The following is an 18,347-nucleotide window of genomic DNA, read 5'->3' on the forward strand; positions in this document are numbered from 1 at the left end:
AGTGGCAGTGGCGCTCGCTCTGGTTCGTCTGCGTCAGGGTGCAGCTCCTGGTATTAACACATGGGCAGCACCGGAGCTCCAGTGTCCGGTCCGCCGCTGGCCAGGCCTGGTCCGCCGCTGGCCAAGCCTGCAAATTTGCCGATTAGCCGGGTCAGGCCGCCGGAAATTGGTCTGGAAACGGGACGCAGCCGTCCGCTCCCTGCAATTTCCAGCGTTATCTGGGCCAGTGTGAGACGGCGGTGTATCATTGGCCGACCCCTTCCACTGGAGAAAGGACAGGCCCCGCTCGCTGGCCACTGGCACGAGGCTCCACGGCAACGGTCAGGTCAAGGGGCTTCGGTGCATTAGCTGAATGAAACATGTAACGCCAGGTAATTGCGTACGTGGGATACAATGGGCGGTAAAAACGCGATATCATTTAACACTGAACTCGTTTTGGACGTGTTATGTTAGCCATTCATGCATTCTCGTTTTCGTTCATCGACAGGCTACCAGTCCGTTACTCTCATAGACCAACTCAGTGCAACCAACACCAACCAACAAAGCCAACCAACACAAAGTCAGGCACAACTAAGTTGCAGGATTATTCAAAGAAGCTGAAGGACCACGGATGATTCCCGACTGTTTTGGTGCCCCGTTTAGTACCCAAGTAATTGATCACACCTGAAGTCGAGAGCTCTACGATACTATCCCGATCATGACGTAAATTGTCCGGAGAGAGAGAGAGAGAGAGAGAGGGAGAGAGAGAGAGAGAGAGAGAGAGAGAGAGAGAGAGAGAGAGAGAGAGAGAGAGAGAGAGAGAGAGAGAGAGAGAGAGAGAGAGAGAGAGAGAGAGAGGAGAGAGAGAGAGAGAGAGAGAGAGAGAGAGAGAGAGAGGAGAGAGAGAGAGAGAGAGAGAGAGAGAGAGGAGAAGAGAGAGAGAGAGAGAGAGAGAGAGAGAGAGAGAGAGAGAGAGAGAGAGAGAGAGAGAGAGAGAGAGAGAGAGAGAGAGAGAGAGAGAGAGAGAGAGAGAGAGAGAGAGAGAGAGAGAGAGAGAGAGAGAGAGAGAGAGAGAGAGAGGAGAGAGAGAGAGAGAAGAGAGAGAGAGAGAGAGAGAGAGAGAGAGAGAGAGAGAGAGAGAGAGAGAGGAGAGAGAGAGAGAGAGAGAGAGGAGAGAGAGAGAGAGAAGGAGAGAGAGAGAGAGGAGAGAGAGAGAGAGAGAGAGAGAGAGAGAGAGAGAGAGAGAGAGAGAGAGAGAGAGAGAGAGAGAGAGAGAGAGAGAGAGGGGGAGAGAGAGAGAGAGACGCTCTACTTGCATCGCAGGACCGCTCGTCTGTTCTCGACAAATCCGACGTTGAGAAATAAACATCTTGGCCATCAAAACGGAGCTCCTGTAACGGCTGTAACACATGACGGAAAACGCGATAAAAACTGTAATATGTTGTCCCATGTGACAGCATACCCATGCGACTGTAAATGATATCGAAACTGACTGTAAACTCATTAGTAGCGCGCGATGGTAAGCTGACAACATATCATCGCAGGTATGCAGGTGGTGAGGTAAAGTACTGCACTGATATCCTTGGTGGCATGCACAGCGCCGCGCACTGATATCCCTGGTGATATCCATAGCGCTGTGCACTGAGACTCTTGACGATATCCACAGCGCCGCACACTGCGATCCTTGACGATATCCACAGCGCCGCGCACTGCGATCCTTGACGATATCCACAGCGCCGCACACTGAGATCCTTGACGATATCCACAGCGCCGCGTACTGCGATCCTTGACGATATCCACAGCGCCGCACACTGAGATCCTTGACGATATCCACAGCGTCGCGCATTGACATCCCTGGTGATATCCACAGCGCCGCACACTGCGATCCTTGACGATATCCATAGCGCCGCGCACCGAGATCCTTGACGATATCCATAGCGCCGCGCACCGAGATCCTTGACGATATCCATAGCGCCGCGCACTGATAACTCATGATGGCGCCATATCGCTGGTGAACATCTGGTAGCGAGCGTCACTTGCTGAAAGCGCCGGCACGTTCGAGACGCGCTCATGTGCTGCGTGAATGCTTGGGCGTAACCGCTGGGGGGGGGGGGGGGGGGGAGGGGGGCTGTGGACAGGGATATGACCTCTCCAGGTTTTAAAAAGTGCGATTTCTTCCTCAATTTTGCCTAAGGAATTGCACGGTCTACCGTCTTTCATACGCAACGCCATTTTCAGATCACTTTGTCCCCACACTCCCGATTGGTCGCCTCTGCCCAATGCGTGACGTCGTTGCTCCGTGGGCGGATGCGTTGCCGGCGCGATGTCCCGCGCTGCCGCTGTGCTGGTCCTCTGTCGACGCTTCGAACTGCACCGACTTGTGTGGCTCAAAGCCAAATGCGAACATTACTGCAGCTCGAACCACCCCACGGGTAACGAGGCGCAGTCCAGCGGAGATGCTTCGCGCATTTGACTGAAACCGGCAGTCCGGAAAAATAGTGAAGCCCTGTCCAGAACAGTGATGTTGGTGTAATCGAGAACACCGCAATGCTTTAATACCGCACGTTGCAATGCTGCACAATGTTGCGCATTGCAGTGCCTGTGCTGTGCCCCCTCCCCCCTCCGTGACATCACTCCTCGTCCCGGTAAATCACGGTCCCGCAGAGGCGTACACAGGACAACTGGGGGAATGGGGGGGGGGGGGGGGAGAACGCGGGCGGATTACAAGGCATACCGATGGCCCTTGTCCCCAATCCTTGCAGCCACCACGCCTGTTCCAGGACCTTCTCACATCACCCTTCCCTGGAACTGCCCCTGCCGACCACCAGACCCGCTCGCGGCATCTTCTGGGCACGCCTCTGCGCTGGTTTACGCCGAACGCCGGGGCGGTTTTATAACGCGCCATTGTCGGTGCACCATACGCTGCACGCGCGTGGGAACCGAGCGCGGTCATTGAAAACGTCGACCTTGTCTGCGGTCTGAGTGAGAACCAGCTCTGGGTCTCAGCGTTCACTGACACACAGAGCTTGCGGTGATTGGTTATCAACGCTGCAGTACAATTACCTCTGCTACGAATGCACACAGACCGCTTGCAGTACAGCTGGTAGTGTCTATGTAGACAATCCACCATGCAAATACCGTGATAATTGCTGCATCAAGCAAGCAGTGATAGCTATCTTAATAACTCCAGCCGCAAAAAGTTACAGCTAGAAGCATGCTTAAACTCCTTGTCATGGTGGCCCATATTATGCAAGAAGATGATGCCGGGTAAGGCAAGACCGAGGCAAGACTAGACTACAAGGACTGGATCTTCTAGATTCCAGGGTACAAGCATTGAAACAATGAAGCTGATAGGAGCGTGGCGTGGATTCCAGTGAGGTACCACAGGCTGCAATGAAATCCAAAACGTCTGCGTTGATGTGTCATTGCTATAACTATCAAAAATCGAGCACGGGGCACGGCCGGTATCCAAAGTATCGCCCCTGGAAGACAATGCCACCGTGTGCGCGCCGGTGTTGGATAACTGACTACAAACCACGAATGTCCACTATTTAGATGCAAGTCGAGGAAACCGTGCATCACGGCCAAATAAACATAAATTTGCATTGATATCTCCATATACTTAAGTCTGGTTAATATGCATAGTTTTGTATTTCGTGTCGAGGGCAATCATGCAAAGCATAACTAGAAATAGGTGGGCCATTCCAGTACAAATCGACAGGTAGAGAGGCCAAAATAGCACCCTTTATTTCTAATTTCACTGAAACTGTCAGCATGGAGATGTCTTACGTTCAGAATTCAACTGCGCGGTTTTTAGACAGAGCAGAGTAAAAGCTCAGTTTTTTTTAGTCGGGATTTTTTAAACGCCAGGCCGTTACAGAACTATGAATGCATTACCAATATTGTCTGAAAAGCGAACAGGCGCGCTTCGGAACGGCACACACCAGCCCTGGATCTCCAGCGTGGAGTTGCCCTCGTTCTCACTCTGCTTGCTATCCTCGTATGCATTCCGTTCACGAACTCGCGCCCAACGTATGTTTTCTTTTCTTTTGTTTCTTTTGTTTTGCTTGCGAGTTCGTATTTTGTTGCCTTTGCGACAACTCGCATCAGCTGGTTCAAGATTATCTCAGAGGGTATCTTATGAGGCATGACATGAAAACGTCACTTTCGCAGAGTCAAGAGGAGGCTGTCGGCTTCGGCCTGGGCATCGCTCTGGAGAAGCCATGTCCCAAGACTTGGACGAGGTGCCGTGCCCACGTGTACTGAAGCTGCGCCTTTGACACACATGTGCTGCATGCGGACCCAGACGGGTCGCTTTGCAAACTTAGTTGCGGGTGTGTGGCACAACATGGCGCGATTTTTCCCCACAACGCACGGGACGTGCTGTGCTGGAAGACCTGCGCACACCGAAATCATCACTTTGGGAAACCTCGCGGACCTCCTCACATGACCAACCTTCGGAGGCGATGCAGCACCTCCCACTCTCGAGGGCGCTGAGACCTCCCAGCGCACTTGTCAGTTGCAGAAGCTTCAGTGACCTGTGCGGAATGCAAATACCTTGATATTGTCACTGACTTTCCATCATTTCAGACCCCGTTGGTTGTTTGCAGGCCAAGTTCGTGACCCCTCTCTGAAGGATGATGGTCGGCGGTTTCCACCTCGCCCTACACTTCGCGGCCCCTTGCCCGTTTAGCGCATTTCGAACGCGGACCCCCCAAAACAAAAATAAACGAGGTTCAAAATCCGTTAAAAAAGGATGCTTCAATTTTCCATAAACACACTTCTTGCGAGTTGCTTCACCTATAGGGAAAAATCCAAAGTTTTGCAAACTGTATGACCTCTGAAACAACGATCTTTGGCTGAGTCAGCCCCTTCTACGGAGATCATTCTCTGTGTCCGGAAACAACTCAAACACCACGCGACAGAGCAATACAACTGTATTGGATCACGTCATGACACGTGCCGCATTACAAAACACGCGCAACTAAGACACGCGATGGTTGGTTCATCAGCCCGCCGCGTCTGCGCCTTGGCGCACAGGTGTCTGTGCCGAGGTCACGGTGACACGCGGGCCTCACGCCCGCCCGCACCGGCCGGCAGCGAGCAGAAGAGCAGGCGCCCGCGGCGGCGACAGCAGAAGACCCACCGCTGCCGCTCCCCTGTGTCGGCGTCTGTATGTGGTTCGCCACCGCCGTTCGCTTGCGCGGCGGTGGATGATACTCATGACGACACAGTGCGAGTTTGCCGGCGGCCTGCTGCAGATCGACTACCCGAGGAGGCAGCGGATGACGTCAAGATGACGTCACGTCGCCTCCGACGTGGTTTCCCGCAGCGCGTAGATCTGGCGAAGGGGTCCCAAGTCACCACTGCGCTTTGCTAGTTAATGCCTGAAAATCTGGTAAGCTCAGGCCACGAAATGTTCTCGGCATCGATACAGTGGCGTTAGTTTAAGGTAAGTTGAAGCTTCAAACCTACCTCCATCAACAGCCTACGTGTATCGCGCGGGTGCAAACATGTTCGGTTCGCCAAGACGTAACTCGGCATACCACCTTCGCATCAAAACGCACGTCAATAACCAAATAAGAAGAAAATAGAACATGCGCGAAAAGCAGCAGTGTGATTCAGGAAGTGGCTCGTGCCCGACTTGGTCTGCGCTGACGCCTCGTACACACGCTGCTAGGAAACGGAGTATGTGCATACACCCCGAGATCTCGGTCGAGGACATCCCCGTCGTCACCACCCGATGCTGTCAGTGGAGGAGAGCGCGCGGCTGCACCGGCCGGCCGGGGAAGGCGGACCTCACCTGGATGTAGGCCTCGGTCAGGGTGATCATCTGCGGCAGGATGTCCCGCACGTGCAGGTCCTGCAGCTCGTGCCACTTGCCCGTGCCCTGGGAGGCGAGGGGAGGGGGCAGTGAACGCCGGGATCCGCCTGCCGCGGCGGCCGAGACCAGCTGCATCCAAGTCACGGGGTACTGAGTGACGGTGTGACGGTGTGTGTGTGGGGGGGGGGGGGGGGGGGGGTATAAAGATAATTCGTGATGAAGAGCCGTCGGGGGCAAAGCACACGCGCCTTCAAGAGGGCACTTTTGCCGTCCTATCATTTCATATCCACTGAATGATATCTTAAGTTTCTTTTGTGCTAAAACTTTTCTGCCCGGACAATGTTGCACAAACCTAGCCCAACCAACTTCCACGCATCTTGACGCCACTGCACGCCGTCCCATGATCGTGACACGGACTCCGCGCGTCATCACAGCGCGTAGTTTCAGCTGCTACCTGTCCCGATGGGCGCAATGACACCGGCAGCTGGGGTTCGCTGACACTGTGCCGTGAGTGGCACTGGCACGCGGTGTTGGCTGCCCCAGAGTGGGGCGTTTGGTCGACTCAGGCAGCCGTCGCTGACTGATCGTGTACAGTGCGCTGCGTGAGCCGCGGTGTTCGCTGGTTCCGTGTGGCGTGACACCAGCAGGCCGTGTTCACTGACCCCGTGAAGCGTTTCGCGCGTGCAGGCCACGTCAGCCGATCCTGCGGCGTGTGACACGCGACTGTGCAGTCAGGACTGGCCCTACACCCCTGTGAGCCTGCGTACACTGGCAGACCAGCAGGCGGTGTGGACTGACCCTGTGCAGTGTGTGGCAGGCCAGCAGGTAGTGATGCCCTACCCTGTGCAGTGTGCTGCAGACCAACAGGCAGTGTGGACTGACCATGTGCAGTGTGCTGCAGACCAACAGGCGGTGTGGACTGACCCTGTGCAGTGTGCTGCAGGCCAGCAGGCAGTGTGGACTGACCATGTGCAGTGTGCTGCAGGCCAGCAGGCAGTGTGGACTGACCCTGTGCAGTGTGCTGCAGGCCAGCAGACAGTGTGGACTGACCCTGTGCAGTGTGCTGCAGGCCAGCAGACAGTGTGGACTGACCATGTGCAGTGTGTGGCAGGCCAGCAGGCAGTGATGACCTACCCTGTGCAGTGTGTGGCAGGCCAGCAGGCAGTGATGACCTACCCCGTGCAGTGTGTGGCAGGCCAGCAGGCAGTGATGACCTACCCCGTGCAGTGTGTGGCAGGCCAGCAGGCAGTGATGACCTACCCTGTGCAGTGTGTGGCAGACCAGCAGGTAGTGATGACCTACCCTGTGCAGTGTGTGGCAGACCAGCAGGCAGTGATGACCTACCCTGTGCAGTGTGTAGCAGGCCTGCAGGTAGTGATGACCTACCCTGTGCAGTGTGTGGCAGCGGTAGGTCCCCTTGCCGGCACCGGGCTCTCCGTCGTGCACGATGTTGGTCAGCAGGTCATACACGGTGTTGCCGGCGGCGGCCGCACAGTCCGGCGCCAGGTACTCGGCCAGGTCAATCGACTGCGACAGTGACACAGCGAGGTTAATCGACTGCACAGGGGTCACAGAGATCGCCCCGGGGTCACTGCATGTTCACCTACCCTGAACTGGTCAAGAATCAGCAATCTTTACCAATCAAAATCATTGCTTTGCAGGGAGTTGCAACAAGGTACTGCTGGGTTAGGCGTCGAATGTATAGACCACAGCCGCTAGCATCGTCACTCCATACAGAACACCAGGGACAGCAAAAGGTCCCGGAACGAGAATCGAACCCAAGACCGCGCTACAAAGAGAATCTGCAAAACTCTCGGTCACCTGTAACACGATAGCACAGGGTTCCTGCAGGGATAAACATGCTTGATCAGAAGCCAGACGAGGGCATCGACATGTGCCTGGGTCACACGGATGCGACGAGGCTGTCAAAAAGATCAACAAATGGCACAGTCATTGTTTCACTGCCTGGCTGCAGAGAACATACACGGCAAATCGGTCAGTTGTTTTCAAAGTTCACGTCGTTGCTTCGGGCAAGCAGGCTGCAAAACTGCCAAAGCAATATACCGAGAACAACGGACATCAGTGCGGGGCAGTCCTCTCGTGTAAGCGGCGTGTTGCGCGCTCGTGATGTGTGACGTCACCTGAGTCATAGGTACCGCCGCCGGTTACACCTACGCCGGTTAAAACAGTGAGACGAAGCGCTGATCACGAGATGCCCGACTCCAGGGCTGCTGCTGTGCTGGCTTTCATGCATTTCATTCCATTTCAGCCCCACTGCTGTGTTAGCTTTCATGTGTTGTATCATTTCAGCCCCACTGCTGTGCTGGCTTTCATGCGTGTTATATCATTGCAGCCCCACTGCTGTGTTGGCTTTCATGCGTGTTATGTTATTTCAGCCACAATGCCGTCTTGGCTTTCATGCATGTTACATCATTTCAGCCCCACTGCTGTGTTAGCTTTCATGCGTGTTATATCATTTCAGCCCCACTGCTGTGTTGGCTTTCATGCATGTTAAGTTATTTCGGCCACACTGCTGTTTGGCTTTCATGCATGTTACATCATTTCAGGCGCACTGCTGTGCTAGCTCTCATGCGTGTTACATCTTGCAGAGACAAACAGATGAGCAAGACACGCCCGCTGGTAACCTACCACGGCTTCAACAATGCTTATATTTTTCGGCATGTCCAAGCATGTAGATGCCTGGATGCATTTGACCGTAGTCATCTGCCTGAACCATCATATGTCCATCCTTGTACGTCCACCTCATGTTGTGGCCAGTCCCCCCACTTTCAGCATGAAGATTATGTTCGCCGACGTTTCAGGTTTTGGGGTATGTAGAGCCACAGAGCATCCACTTCACCCCACTAACAGGGAAATGTGTGTGTCATTGGGGTCTTACGACGCACTCAGCTGCTGGGGCTATATGGCGTCGCCGCCTCTCACCCTGACAGGAAGGGCGGGCACCGCGGGGAATCGAACCCCGTACCCCTGGTTTCCCAGAGCGTAGTGGCTAACGCAGACACGTTAACCACTACGCAGTTAACGCATGCATGCTAACCACTACGCTACCGCCACCCCCATTAACAGGTAAGTGAATCAGCAACCTTGACCATTATGTACAGCTTCGATGACCTTAAGCGCCATAACACACGTTGCATCAAACCGAGCTTATCATGCTTGAGAGGGCCCTATTTTTCGCCTACCATTTCAAGCGCAGCCAGTGCAACAGCACGCCACGAGCGCAGCCCACCTTGATGGGGAAGTTGACAATGGTCGGGTTTTTCTCGATGAAGAAGGTGTTTTTGGTGAAGCGCTTGATGCAGAGGATGAGGTAAGGCGGCAGGCGCGTCAGCTCGAACCGCTTGACGATCTCCTCCTTGTATGTCTTGTACTCGCGCTCCTCGCGCCCGTTGAACTTGTTCAGTATGGTGAATAGCGACACCTGTCGGCCGAAGCGAAAACTAGCATTTAGTCTCGGTCGAGGGTAGGTTTGTGCGGGCGACGACGCCTTGCCTTACGATAGGTGAAGGTGTACGTCAGTGAATGGCCTATCCACCATAACGGGCCAATGTATGACCTCCGATTATAAGGGATCCATGCGTGACCTATTTTCCCCGAAAACCGAACATCTGATTGCACAGAAGCATGGCACACATTGCTGCAACAATTGGTTCCCAAAGCCTTTTGTTCGTTGTTATAGGTCATATCACTATTCCCTATTCCTCGCAAAAGATCACTTCCATGCCAAAATATAATCTCTTCCTTATTGAGGGTAAATCAACTGCAATGTTGGGTGTAACGAATGAGAACTGGTGGAAACATGTCCATGAACTTGGTAGAAATAAAATACATTTGTGTCACTCCGGTCGTGCATGGCCAACCTTGGCACATGCCAGGTTGAGAAATAACGTCATGAATACGCCACTTCTATCCCGACTTGTCCTGCATAGCACGTCGGCCGTGGCTACATCCACACACACCAGTGCTACACTCACGCCCATCAGTGCAAATGTCATCAGAAGGAAACATAGCTCACGCCGTTCGTTGGAATGGGGTCGTGAAATGCTTGCGCAATACATGGGAATTAAACGGCTGGCTCTCTCTCCCTGTAGCCCGAAGCGTGGCGGACGTGACTACCGCACTCACCTGGGGAATGATGTTCTCCTTGAGCTCATCCTTAAAGAGGGGCGGGGGAGGCAGGTCGGCCATCAGGTACAGGAACGGCGTCTCCTCCAGCACCTCCTGGTACCTGCGGCGCACACGCCTCCCCACGTCACAGCACTGTCCGTGTCCAGTACATCATATTGCGATCGTGGATGAGCGTGTACTGTACTCGACGACAGGCCACCAGCAGCACGGATGCGTGCCGTAATCGACGGCAGGCTGTCATCAGCACAGACGCGTACCGTTCTCAATGCTCCAAGTTACAGCCATTGGTCGGTCATCTAATCTGCTAATCTCTGCCGTCCGTCTCTGCTGTCTATCTCTGCTGTCTCTTCTGTTTATGCTGTCTATCGGTAGCGAGACATATTCCGGGTGCCCCTTCGAGCGGCGTGTGTGTGTCGACTCACTCTGGCGAGGAGAGCAGCTCCCGCTTCTGCTCGGGTGTCAGCTCCGTCGGCGGCATCTTGCGGCTGTACATCCGCATGCGGCCCTGCGGCAGGCCGAGCGGGGCGTCAGCTCCAGGCCGCCCAGCTCCGGACCGTGGCGCTGATCAGTCCACACATCGGACAGCAGACCAGGCCAGACCACGGACCAGACAACGGACCAGATCAGACCAATTACTAGATCAGGCCAGAGATCAGACCAATTACTAGACCAGACCACAGACCAGATCAGACCACAGACCGGATCAGACCACAGATCAGATTAGACCATAGATCAGACCAGTGCCCAGATCAGACCAATTGCCAGACCAGACCACAGACCAGATCAGACCACAGACCAGATCAGACCACTGACTACATCAGGCTACATACCACATCAGACTATAGGCCAGATCAGACCACAGACCAGATCAGACCACATACCAGATCAGACTACAGGCCAGATCAGAGTACAGACCAGATCAAACCACAGACCAGATCATTCAGGCCCCCCATGACGCCACAATGAGACAGCCCCATCAAACGGAACATACAAATAACGACGCACGAATAATGAAGACGTTATTATACAAACAAACACCAGCATCCACATTCCGCTTACGATCTTGCGCTGACGAGGTTACAACACGCCGCAGGTGATGCAAACAAAAGTCCGGCACATGTTGGAGCCGGCACGGAGCTCATCAGAACATCCTCGGGTTCGCTCACTTGGAGCTGCGCCTTGTGCAGCCCCGCTGACGGCCGCGCCGAGCCGGCCCTCACCTGGAACGTCTTGTAGACGATGGACGAGCCGCGCTTCTTCGTGCCGCCCAGCGCCATGTGCAGCGCGTTTAGGAACCACGAAAGGAAGGTGACCGGGTCGCCTGTCGGCCAGGGCGGCCGCCTCAGAGGGACGGGTGCGGAGGTCCGCACCGCCCGGCCAACGACGCACATCACACCAGCGTGGCAGTCTCTTACACCGACTGTAGCGCGTGAAACCAACTCCCCCCTCCAAAAAAAACCGGCAGCCAGTCTCGAGCCCGCCACCACACGGTCACCGGGCAACCAATCATATCACGCCACGCCACAGCGCTAGGCCTACCCTGGTCGGTGAACTGGAAGCGCTTCTTGCTGCAGAGCACCACAGCCTGTAGCATCTCGTGCGGCGAGACGTGCGCCTTGAAGTTGCGCGGATTCCACAGCTTGCGTACCAGCTCACCGAATCTGCCGACAGGTGGCTCTAGCTTACACACGGCCAGTCTGGAGGGGGGGGGGGGGGGGGAGGGGCGGAGCCGGGCTTACACACAGCAGGTCTGGAGGGCAGCGGACCTGGGCTTACACACGGCAGGTCTGGAGGGCAGCGGAGCCGGGCTTACATTTGTCAGGTCTATGGCTTGCCATCAGCCACGGGCAGGTGCCGGGGCGGGCTGGGTAGCGTGCATAGCCGTGTGCTGCGCGCAGGATGCCGACGTGGACGCCTGTATCAGCTGGCTCACACCACGTCCCAACACGTGTCACGGCGTGACAACAGGCGTGAAGGCACGAAAACAAGCGTGACGGCATGAGGACAGGCGTGACGGCATGAGGACAGGCGTGACGGCATGAGGACAGGCGTGACGGCATGAGGACAGGCGTGACGGCATGAGGACAGGCGTGACGGCATGAGGACAGGCGTGACGGCATGAGGACAGGCGTGACGGCATGAGGACAGGCGTGACGGCATGAGGACAGGCGTGACGGCATGAGGACAGGCGTGACGGCATGAGGACAGGCGTGACGGCTTGACAACAGACGTGACGGCGTGATAACAGACGTGACGGCATGACAAGAGGCGTGACGGCGTAACAACAAGCGCGACGGAAGGCCAAAGACCGGCGCATGCTGGCTCTCTTTCGGGTCTTCCCAAGCTAGCCCAAAGCTAATCCCCGTTCATTGTCATCCACTGAACATCCACCTCCCTTGTTCGTCCTTCGCTCTTCGAGCGTGCGCCTTTAGCTGACATGGAGTCTGGCCCCGGCCTCACCCCCGTGACCTCCGCTGACCGGGAGTTTGGCTCCAGCCGCACCCCCGCGACCTCAGCTGACCGGGAGTTTGGCCCCGGCCTCACCCCCGTGACCCCAGCCGACCGGGAGTCTGGCCCCGGCCTCACCCCCGTGACCTCAGCTGACCGGGAGTCTGGCCCGGCCGCACCCCCGTGAACTCAGCTGACCGGGAGTCTGGCCTCGGCTGCGCCCCCGTGACCTCAGCTGACCGGGAATCAGGCCTAGGCGGGGCCCCCGTGACCCGGCGACCGGACCGCGACACCGACTGACCTCTGCACCAGCAAGAACATGTTGTCGCCCGGCGGCGGCTTCATCCAGTTGTAGTTGGACTCGTTGAGGAAGTAGTCACGGATCGGCACCACGTTGGACAGCGCCTGAAGGTGCGTGGAACAGCTCTCAGTCCGGGGCGGACCGCAGGCGGGTAGACACGGGATCATGGGATCACAAACATGGGATCATGGGATGGGATCAATCATGAATGGACCAGATCATGGGATAAACAGTACACATGGGATCATGGGTTGACCACATGGGATCAGTCCCCAGAGCAGCACGACAAGCAACGACACGCGACTGGGATTAGACGCGTCTCATTCCCGTGCCGAAGTCGTCTCTGCCCGGCGCTCCGCCCTCGCCGCCGTCAGCTGCCGCGGCTCCGCCCACGCCGACGCGCACCTGGAAGATGACGTTACAGTAGTCGTTGGCCTTGATGTTGTTGAGGCCGACCGTGCCGGGCATGTAGTTGGAGCCGTCGTAGGCGCGCGACAGCTTGGTCTGCGAGTCCAGCTTGGAGATGGCGGCCGCCTCGAAGGTCGGGTTCAGCACGTACTTGATGTCCTCCAGCGACGAGTCTGCCGACTCGCACCGCGGTCACAGACGCACCGAGACGCGCCGTCCAGTGGAAGGCGCGGAGGGGGCGAGCATGTGTGCTGCGCTCTGGCGGGCTGCCAAGCGGTAGGGTGACTGACACGCGGTCAGGCTGCTACCGTATGTCCCCGAAGGTGCAAGATTTCGAGCGGTCACTTTATTCCTAGGTTAAATTCTCTCCAGTTCATTCCGGCCCAATGGCTTATAGACTTTATAGTGCGCGTAACTGGGATGAACAAGAAATCCTTCATGAAAGCAGTATCCTAGCCAGGAGGAAGATGGCTGATATATATATATATATATATATATATATATATATATATATATATATATATATGTAGTAATGTGAATAAATAAATACAATATACACAAACAAATATAAAATATAACATACATTATATAAAAGCATCTAAAATATAATTAAGATAAATGAATATAACTAAAATATGGGAACGAACATTTGTCGCCGTAAGTATATTTTAAGGGATGTGTGAGCAGCTTAAAGTCGTCACAAAGAGGCAACGCCTCAACTACAATCGTCTCAAAGCAGTACACGATAGACCACGGTAGGCAGTGAGCTTCCCACAGAGGCCAAAACATCACGCGACACCATATGTCCCGCTTTCTCCATGGCCCAAACACTAACGTAACATCAGTCGCCATCTCCGTAAATTATCTGCACTGTCCCCTGTCTACGAACCGCCCTGCTCCGGGCTGTCCTGCATTAAATTACGCCCTCCGCTGGTCCGCCAACCAGCAGTTCCCCGATGATAATTATCACCGGCCGCGTGTCTCGTCCCCGGCTTCTTATTTAATTAAATTATCACCGATGATCTCGTATTGGTCCGGCAGGCAGTAGAATCGCAGTGTTTGCAGGTTGAGGAACACGTGGTGGCCCTCGCTCACGCTGTGCGTGTAGGCGTGCGTGCTCTGCCCGCGGCCTGGCGAAACACGGCCAACGGTGTCAGTGGGCAACACATGAGGATCGAACAACACGGGCACCGCGTCAGCAGATAACACACGGGAATCAATGACACGGGCAACGTCAGTGGATAACACACGATCAACGACATGGGCACCAGGTTCACTGGACAACACACGAAGATCGAACGACACGGGCAACGGCGTCAGTTGACAACACACGAGGATCGACGACACGGGCAACGTCAGTGGATAACACAAGAGGATCGACGACACGGACGACGGCGTCAGTGGACAACACACGAGGATCGAACGACACGGGCAACGGCGTCAGTTGACAACACACGAGGATCGACGACACGGGCAACGTCAGTGGATAACACACGAGGATCGACGACACGGGCAACGGCGTCAGTGGACAACACACGAGGATCGAGCGACACGGGCAACGTCAGTGGATAACACACGAGGATCGACGACACGGGCACCAGCGTTGGTGGACAACACACAAGGATCAACGACTGGGGCAACGGCGTCAGTGGACAACACACGAGGATCAACGACCAAGGCAGCGGCGTCAGTTGAAAACAAAAGCGGCCTAGCAACGCCGCGAATCGACGTCCGTTGTCCGCATGACAACTCGACGGCGTCGATTATACATTTGAACAGACGAACGAGCACACGACCGCCTGCGCTTATCCCCATGACAACGCTCGTTATGACATGTGCCTGATTGAGGTCACAACACCTGTCACGTTACCAGCACTGCATAACGAAAAAAGGCACACTCACCTTGAAAGTACTTCCCACACACCAAACAAGCATATACATTGATTCTTGACAAAGATACCGAGCAGAGCTTTTCAAAATCAAAATCAAGCACGTTTCTGTTGATAGTGTCCAAATATGGGCATTCTTTCGCCAGCTTCGTTTCTGGTGTTTTCTCTGAAACACAGCCATGAAGCATTGTGTGTCACTCACTCAACATACTCATCAAGAAGCACTCTGTTATAAACAAACTTAGGCATTAAGCATACACAAACCTAAAGTCATGCCCAGTCATCACTTTACAATGAATGACCAAATTGTCACCAGATGTTTCACTGAGCACCTTCTGAGCAAGTTGAGCACTCTGAGTACATTCTGAGCACTCTGAGCATATTCAAGGAAAAGACCATTAAGTACCTAATCACATAAATGGCCACAATGCCTAATTCTTTGGTTGAGTGCACTAAGAGAACATCCTACAACAGGAGTGAGCATAACCAGGGTCACAGGCACCATTACTGAGTTCAGCCAAAGCCCCAGGCATTCCTTGAATGTTCAAGCAAGTTTTTAATGTTGGAGTTGAGAACAAATGACCGTGCACACCACTGGCATACCAAACACAATCGGGGGAAGGGCACTGCCAAGGAAATCGGTGTTAGTTGGAGGGGGCCATCAGCTGGAGACAGACAACTTTCATTTAATTCTAAATGAAGATCAACTTAAATTCTATCAAATCTGGATGATTGAATTTAATTCAATTCAATGTTTCTTCCTATATGTTTCCAAGAAGCTAAAAGCTGGCAGGAGCAGTGTTTTTTGGCTTCACCCAATGCTGGACCTTTTATTTCACAGCATATGTAGCACACCATGCTCAAGCAAGAGGAAAAATGCTCACTGGTATAAATTGAATAGCACCAAACATTTTTTTATATTCTAGGCCTATGTCAAGAGGGAATCAAAGTATTTCACATCACTATAGTAATACAACTCTGCATGCTGCTTGACATATTCATTTATTTAACTACTTAAAGACACTACTTATGTTGAAGCACTCTTAACATTTAACTGACCACACTGTGTCTGGGCAGGTATATGATGTGGGCTCTGCTGAATACTAAATCGCCCCTCTTATTCCAAGAAAAATGAATGCTCTACTCTCATTATGCACTGCTGGCCAAGGGGCACTTAGTTTGTTCAGTCTGTCATGTTCTTCATGTTTGCAGCTTGAGACCATGTTGCAATATGGTTGTTTTGAGTGTCCTAACTATAGAAGTGTCTGGAACAGTAGAGCCAGTTTCCATGCATAGAGCAGAAGGTTGTGGAAATGGATATGAGGATAAATGATGGGAATTCAATAACAGCAAATTGCAGGCTAATGCTAGAAACTATGCTGAGGACCTCTTTTATACCAAGATGGAGAAAAACCACCAAATGGACTTACTTTTATCACCACCATGGGTACTCCATTAAAAAAGGGTTACCATATGTAATGGAATTCAAAGTTTAAAAACCTCAAATGCTGCAAAGTTGTCATTGAAGAGCACATTACAACCTTGCAAGTAGCCCAAACTTGCAAGAAATATGTCACCTCTCCAAATGCCTGGGTCACCTTATGAGATGCCTGGCATACCCTTGTGCCACTCTCAGTTCACATACACAATCTGACGTATCACTTTGATTGATTTACAAAAATTGTGGTCACATTCATTTGGTATGTGACCACAATTTTTGTGGTCACATACCAAATGAATGTGACCACAACTTGCAGCATGCTCGTTACTTAAAACAGAGGTTCCTCATGAGCTGAAGTCAGTACTGGCTGCATGCCACACTCAGATGTACCGCACATGTGCTCTAGACTTGTTCACACAGTGTTGCTGGTCTCCTGGAATATCCTACACTTCTTACAGACTGGTCCTTAGTCAAGTTGCACTTATAGCAGCATTTTAAGGCTAGTATGTAAGCCTCCCTCCATGTACTTAAATGTTAGCGCAACTTATGTTGCTTTCGAACGTCACAAGGGACTCTTACTTTTGGCGACAGATGATTCAACTTCATCGGGTTCCTCAACGTCCTCCAACTTCTGCTTCTTTGGCAGCGGCTCAGAACTGTTGTCCTTATTCTCCATTTTCAAAACCCGTCACAGGTTACCGCTTAGACGTAAGCCTTGCTTTAAAGAGGTACCTTACGGCAACGTTTAATAGCAACGAGCGGCACCAACGAAGCCGGCACCTGCCAGGTCGTCAAGGTCTATGCAGCTGCGGCAACATCAACAATTGCTACACGAATGGTTCAAACATGGCGCAGTTGTTGCAAACTAAACGCATTTTGCGTCCATATTTAGAAACTTGGTCGCTATTTTTCTTGGTGTGATGCTGTGCGATGAGGGAACTTCCGTCGGACTCCTCGGTTTGAACGCGTGTAAATCGAGTCATAGATACACGTGCATAGAACGGTTGTTGCTGCGTTGATAACGGTACGTCGTGGTTTATACAATGGCCGGCTTCTGAGTAAGTCCACGCATAGGGGCGGATCCAGAGCGGGGGGCGTGAGATGGGGCAAGCATGGAGCTATGCCCCTTAGGCCCTAAACAGACGCAGTTTCTTTTTTTACACAGACCGCAACAAGATTGGACGTCTTTCGGCTTTCAGGCAACCAAGAACAGCGGCAAGAACAGTCGCAGAACAATCGAAAGTGAAGGGCCCACGAGTACAGAGGGTGATGCTTGGGGAATTTTAAGACTCATGACGGTGCTCAGAGGCCTTGCGCTGCTTCCGGGGGCCCTATATGTCCGCACGCAGGGCCGATCCGATAGGTAATGTGAGGTTTGGTTTGCTTTTCGTTTTTGGGGCCTTGTACTTTGTCCTTGATTTCTTTGCATGTGGTCAGAGGGCCCCGTGGTGTTGCTGGGGCCCTTCCTGCTAGCTTGTCGGGCACTCGGTAATCAGGGGCCTTCCATGATTTGTTTTCCTTTGCCCGAGAACTTCATACGCTATAGCCGGAGGCCCCATATGCTATCCTGCCGGGGTATTCTCGGCTGTTCAAGGGCCCCTCATGTTGGTCTCGGTTAACCCGCTGACACTCTCGGTAGGCTCATGGGCTATCTTCGTTGGTCCTGGGCCCTTTCAATTCGCTACCACTTGCTTAGGGCGCTATGTTTTTGTCGGGGTCTCTTCTAATAGCCTGCTTGGATACGCTCTATCGTTTGCGGCTGTGCACACTTCGTCCTGGGTACTTCTTAATTCTTGGGTAATTTCGATTTCGAACCTCGTCCTGGTAGGTCGAGAAAGTCGGGAGCCCCGGGAGGCTGTGGGTTAAGCTTCTGGTGTTTCGGAATTGTCAATGCTAGTGGCACGACAG

At 53.5% G+C, this 18,347-nt stretch overlaps 1 protein-coding gene across 1 annotated transcript; it reads right to left on the bottom strand.

The window, feature by feature from the left end:
* Positions 1-4,899: 4,899 nt before the first annotated feature.
* On the bottom strand, positions 4,900-17,115 carry LOC119093805 (U4/U6.U5 tri-snRNP-associated protein 2-like). The gene is made up of 13 exons (XM_037216818.1): positions 17,019-17,115; positions 15,012-15,164; positions 14,126-14,239; positions 13,107-13,282; positions 12,702-12,805; positions 11,492-11,613; positions 11,173-11,273; positions 10,375-10,457; positions 9,950-10,052; positions 9,054-9,245; positions 7,190-7,330; positions 5,783-5,869; positions 4,900-5,320 (listed from the first exon to the last, which is right to left on the bottom strand). The coding sequence occupies exons 1-13, from the start codon at positions 17,113-17,115 to the stop codon at positions 5,282-5,284; spliced, it is 1,512 nt and encodes a 503-aa protein (XP_037072713.1). The 3' UTR covers positions 4,900-5,281.
* Between the last annotated feature and the right edge of the window lie 1,232 nt (positions 17,116-18,347).

This window comes from Pollicipes pollicipes, unplaced genomic scaffold (genome assembly GCF_011947565.3).
Source record: "Pollicipes pollicipes isolate AB1234 unplaced genomic scaffold, Ppol_2.1 Scaffold_1600;HRSCAF=1878_pilon_pilon_pilon, whole genome shotgun sequence".
NCBI lineage: Eukaryota > Metazoa > Arthropoda > Thecostraca > Pollicipedomorpha > Pollicipedidae > Pollicipes > Pollicipes pollicipes.

What these genes read in the sequence shown, in the direction of transcription:
- LOC119093805 (XM_037216818.1), bottom strand. Translation starts at nt 17,115, where the DNA reads ATGGAGAATAAGGACAACAGTTCTGAGCCGCTGCCAAAGAAGCAGAAG. An exon ending in GAGCTGCTCTCCTCGCCAGA is followed by an intron (nt 10,053 to 10,374) that starts GTGAGTCGACAC and finishes TGTGCGCCGCAG; the next exon opens with GTACCAGGAGGTGCTGGAGG. An exon ending in GCTGCCACACACTGCACAGG is followed by an intron (nt 5,870 to 7,189) that starts GTAGGTCATCAC and finishes CTCGCCTCCCAG; the next exon opens with GGCACGGGCAAGTGGCACGA.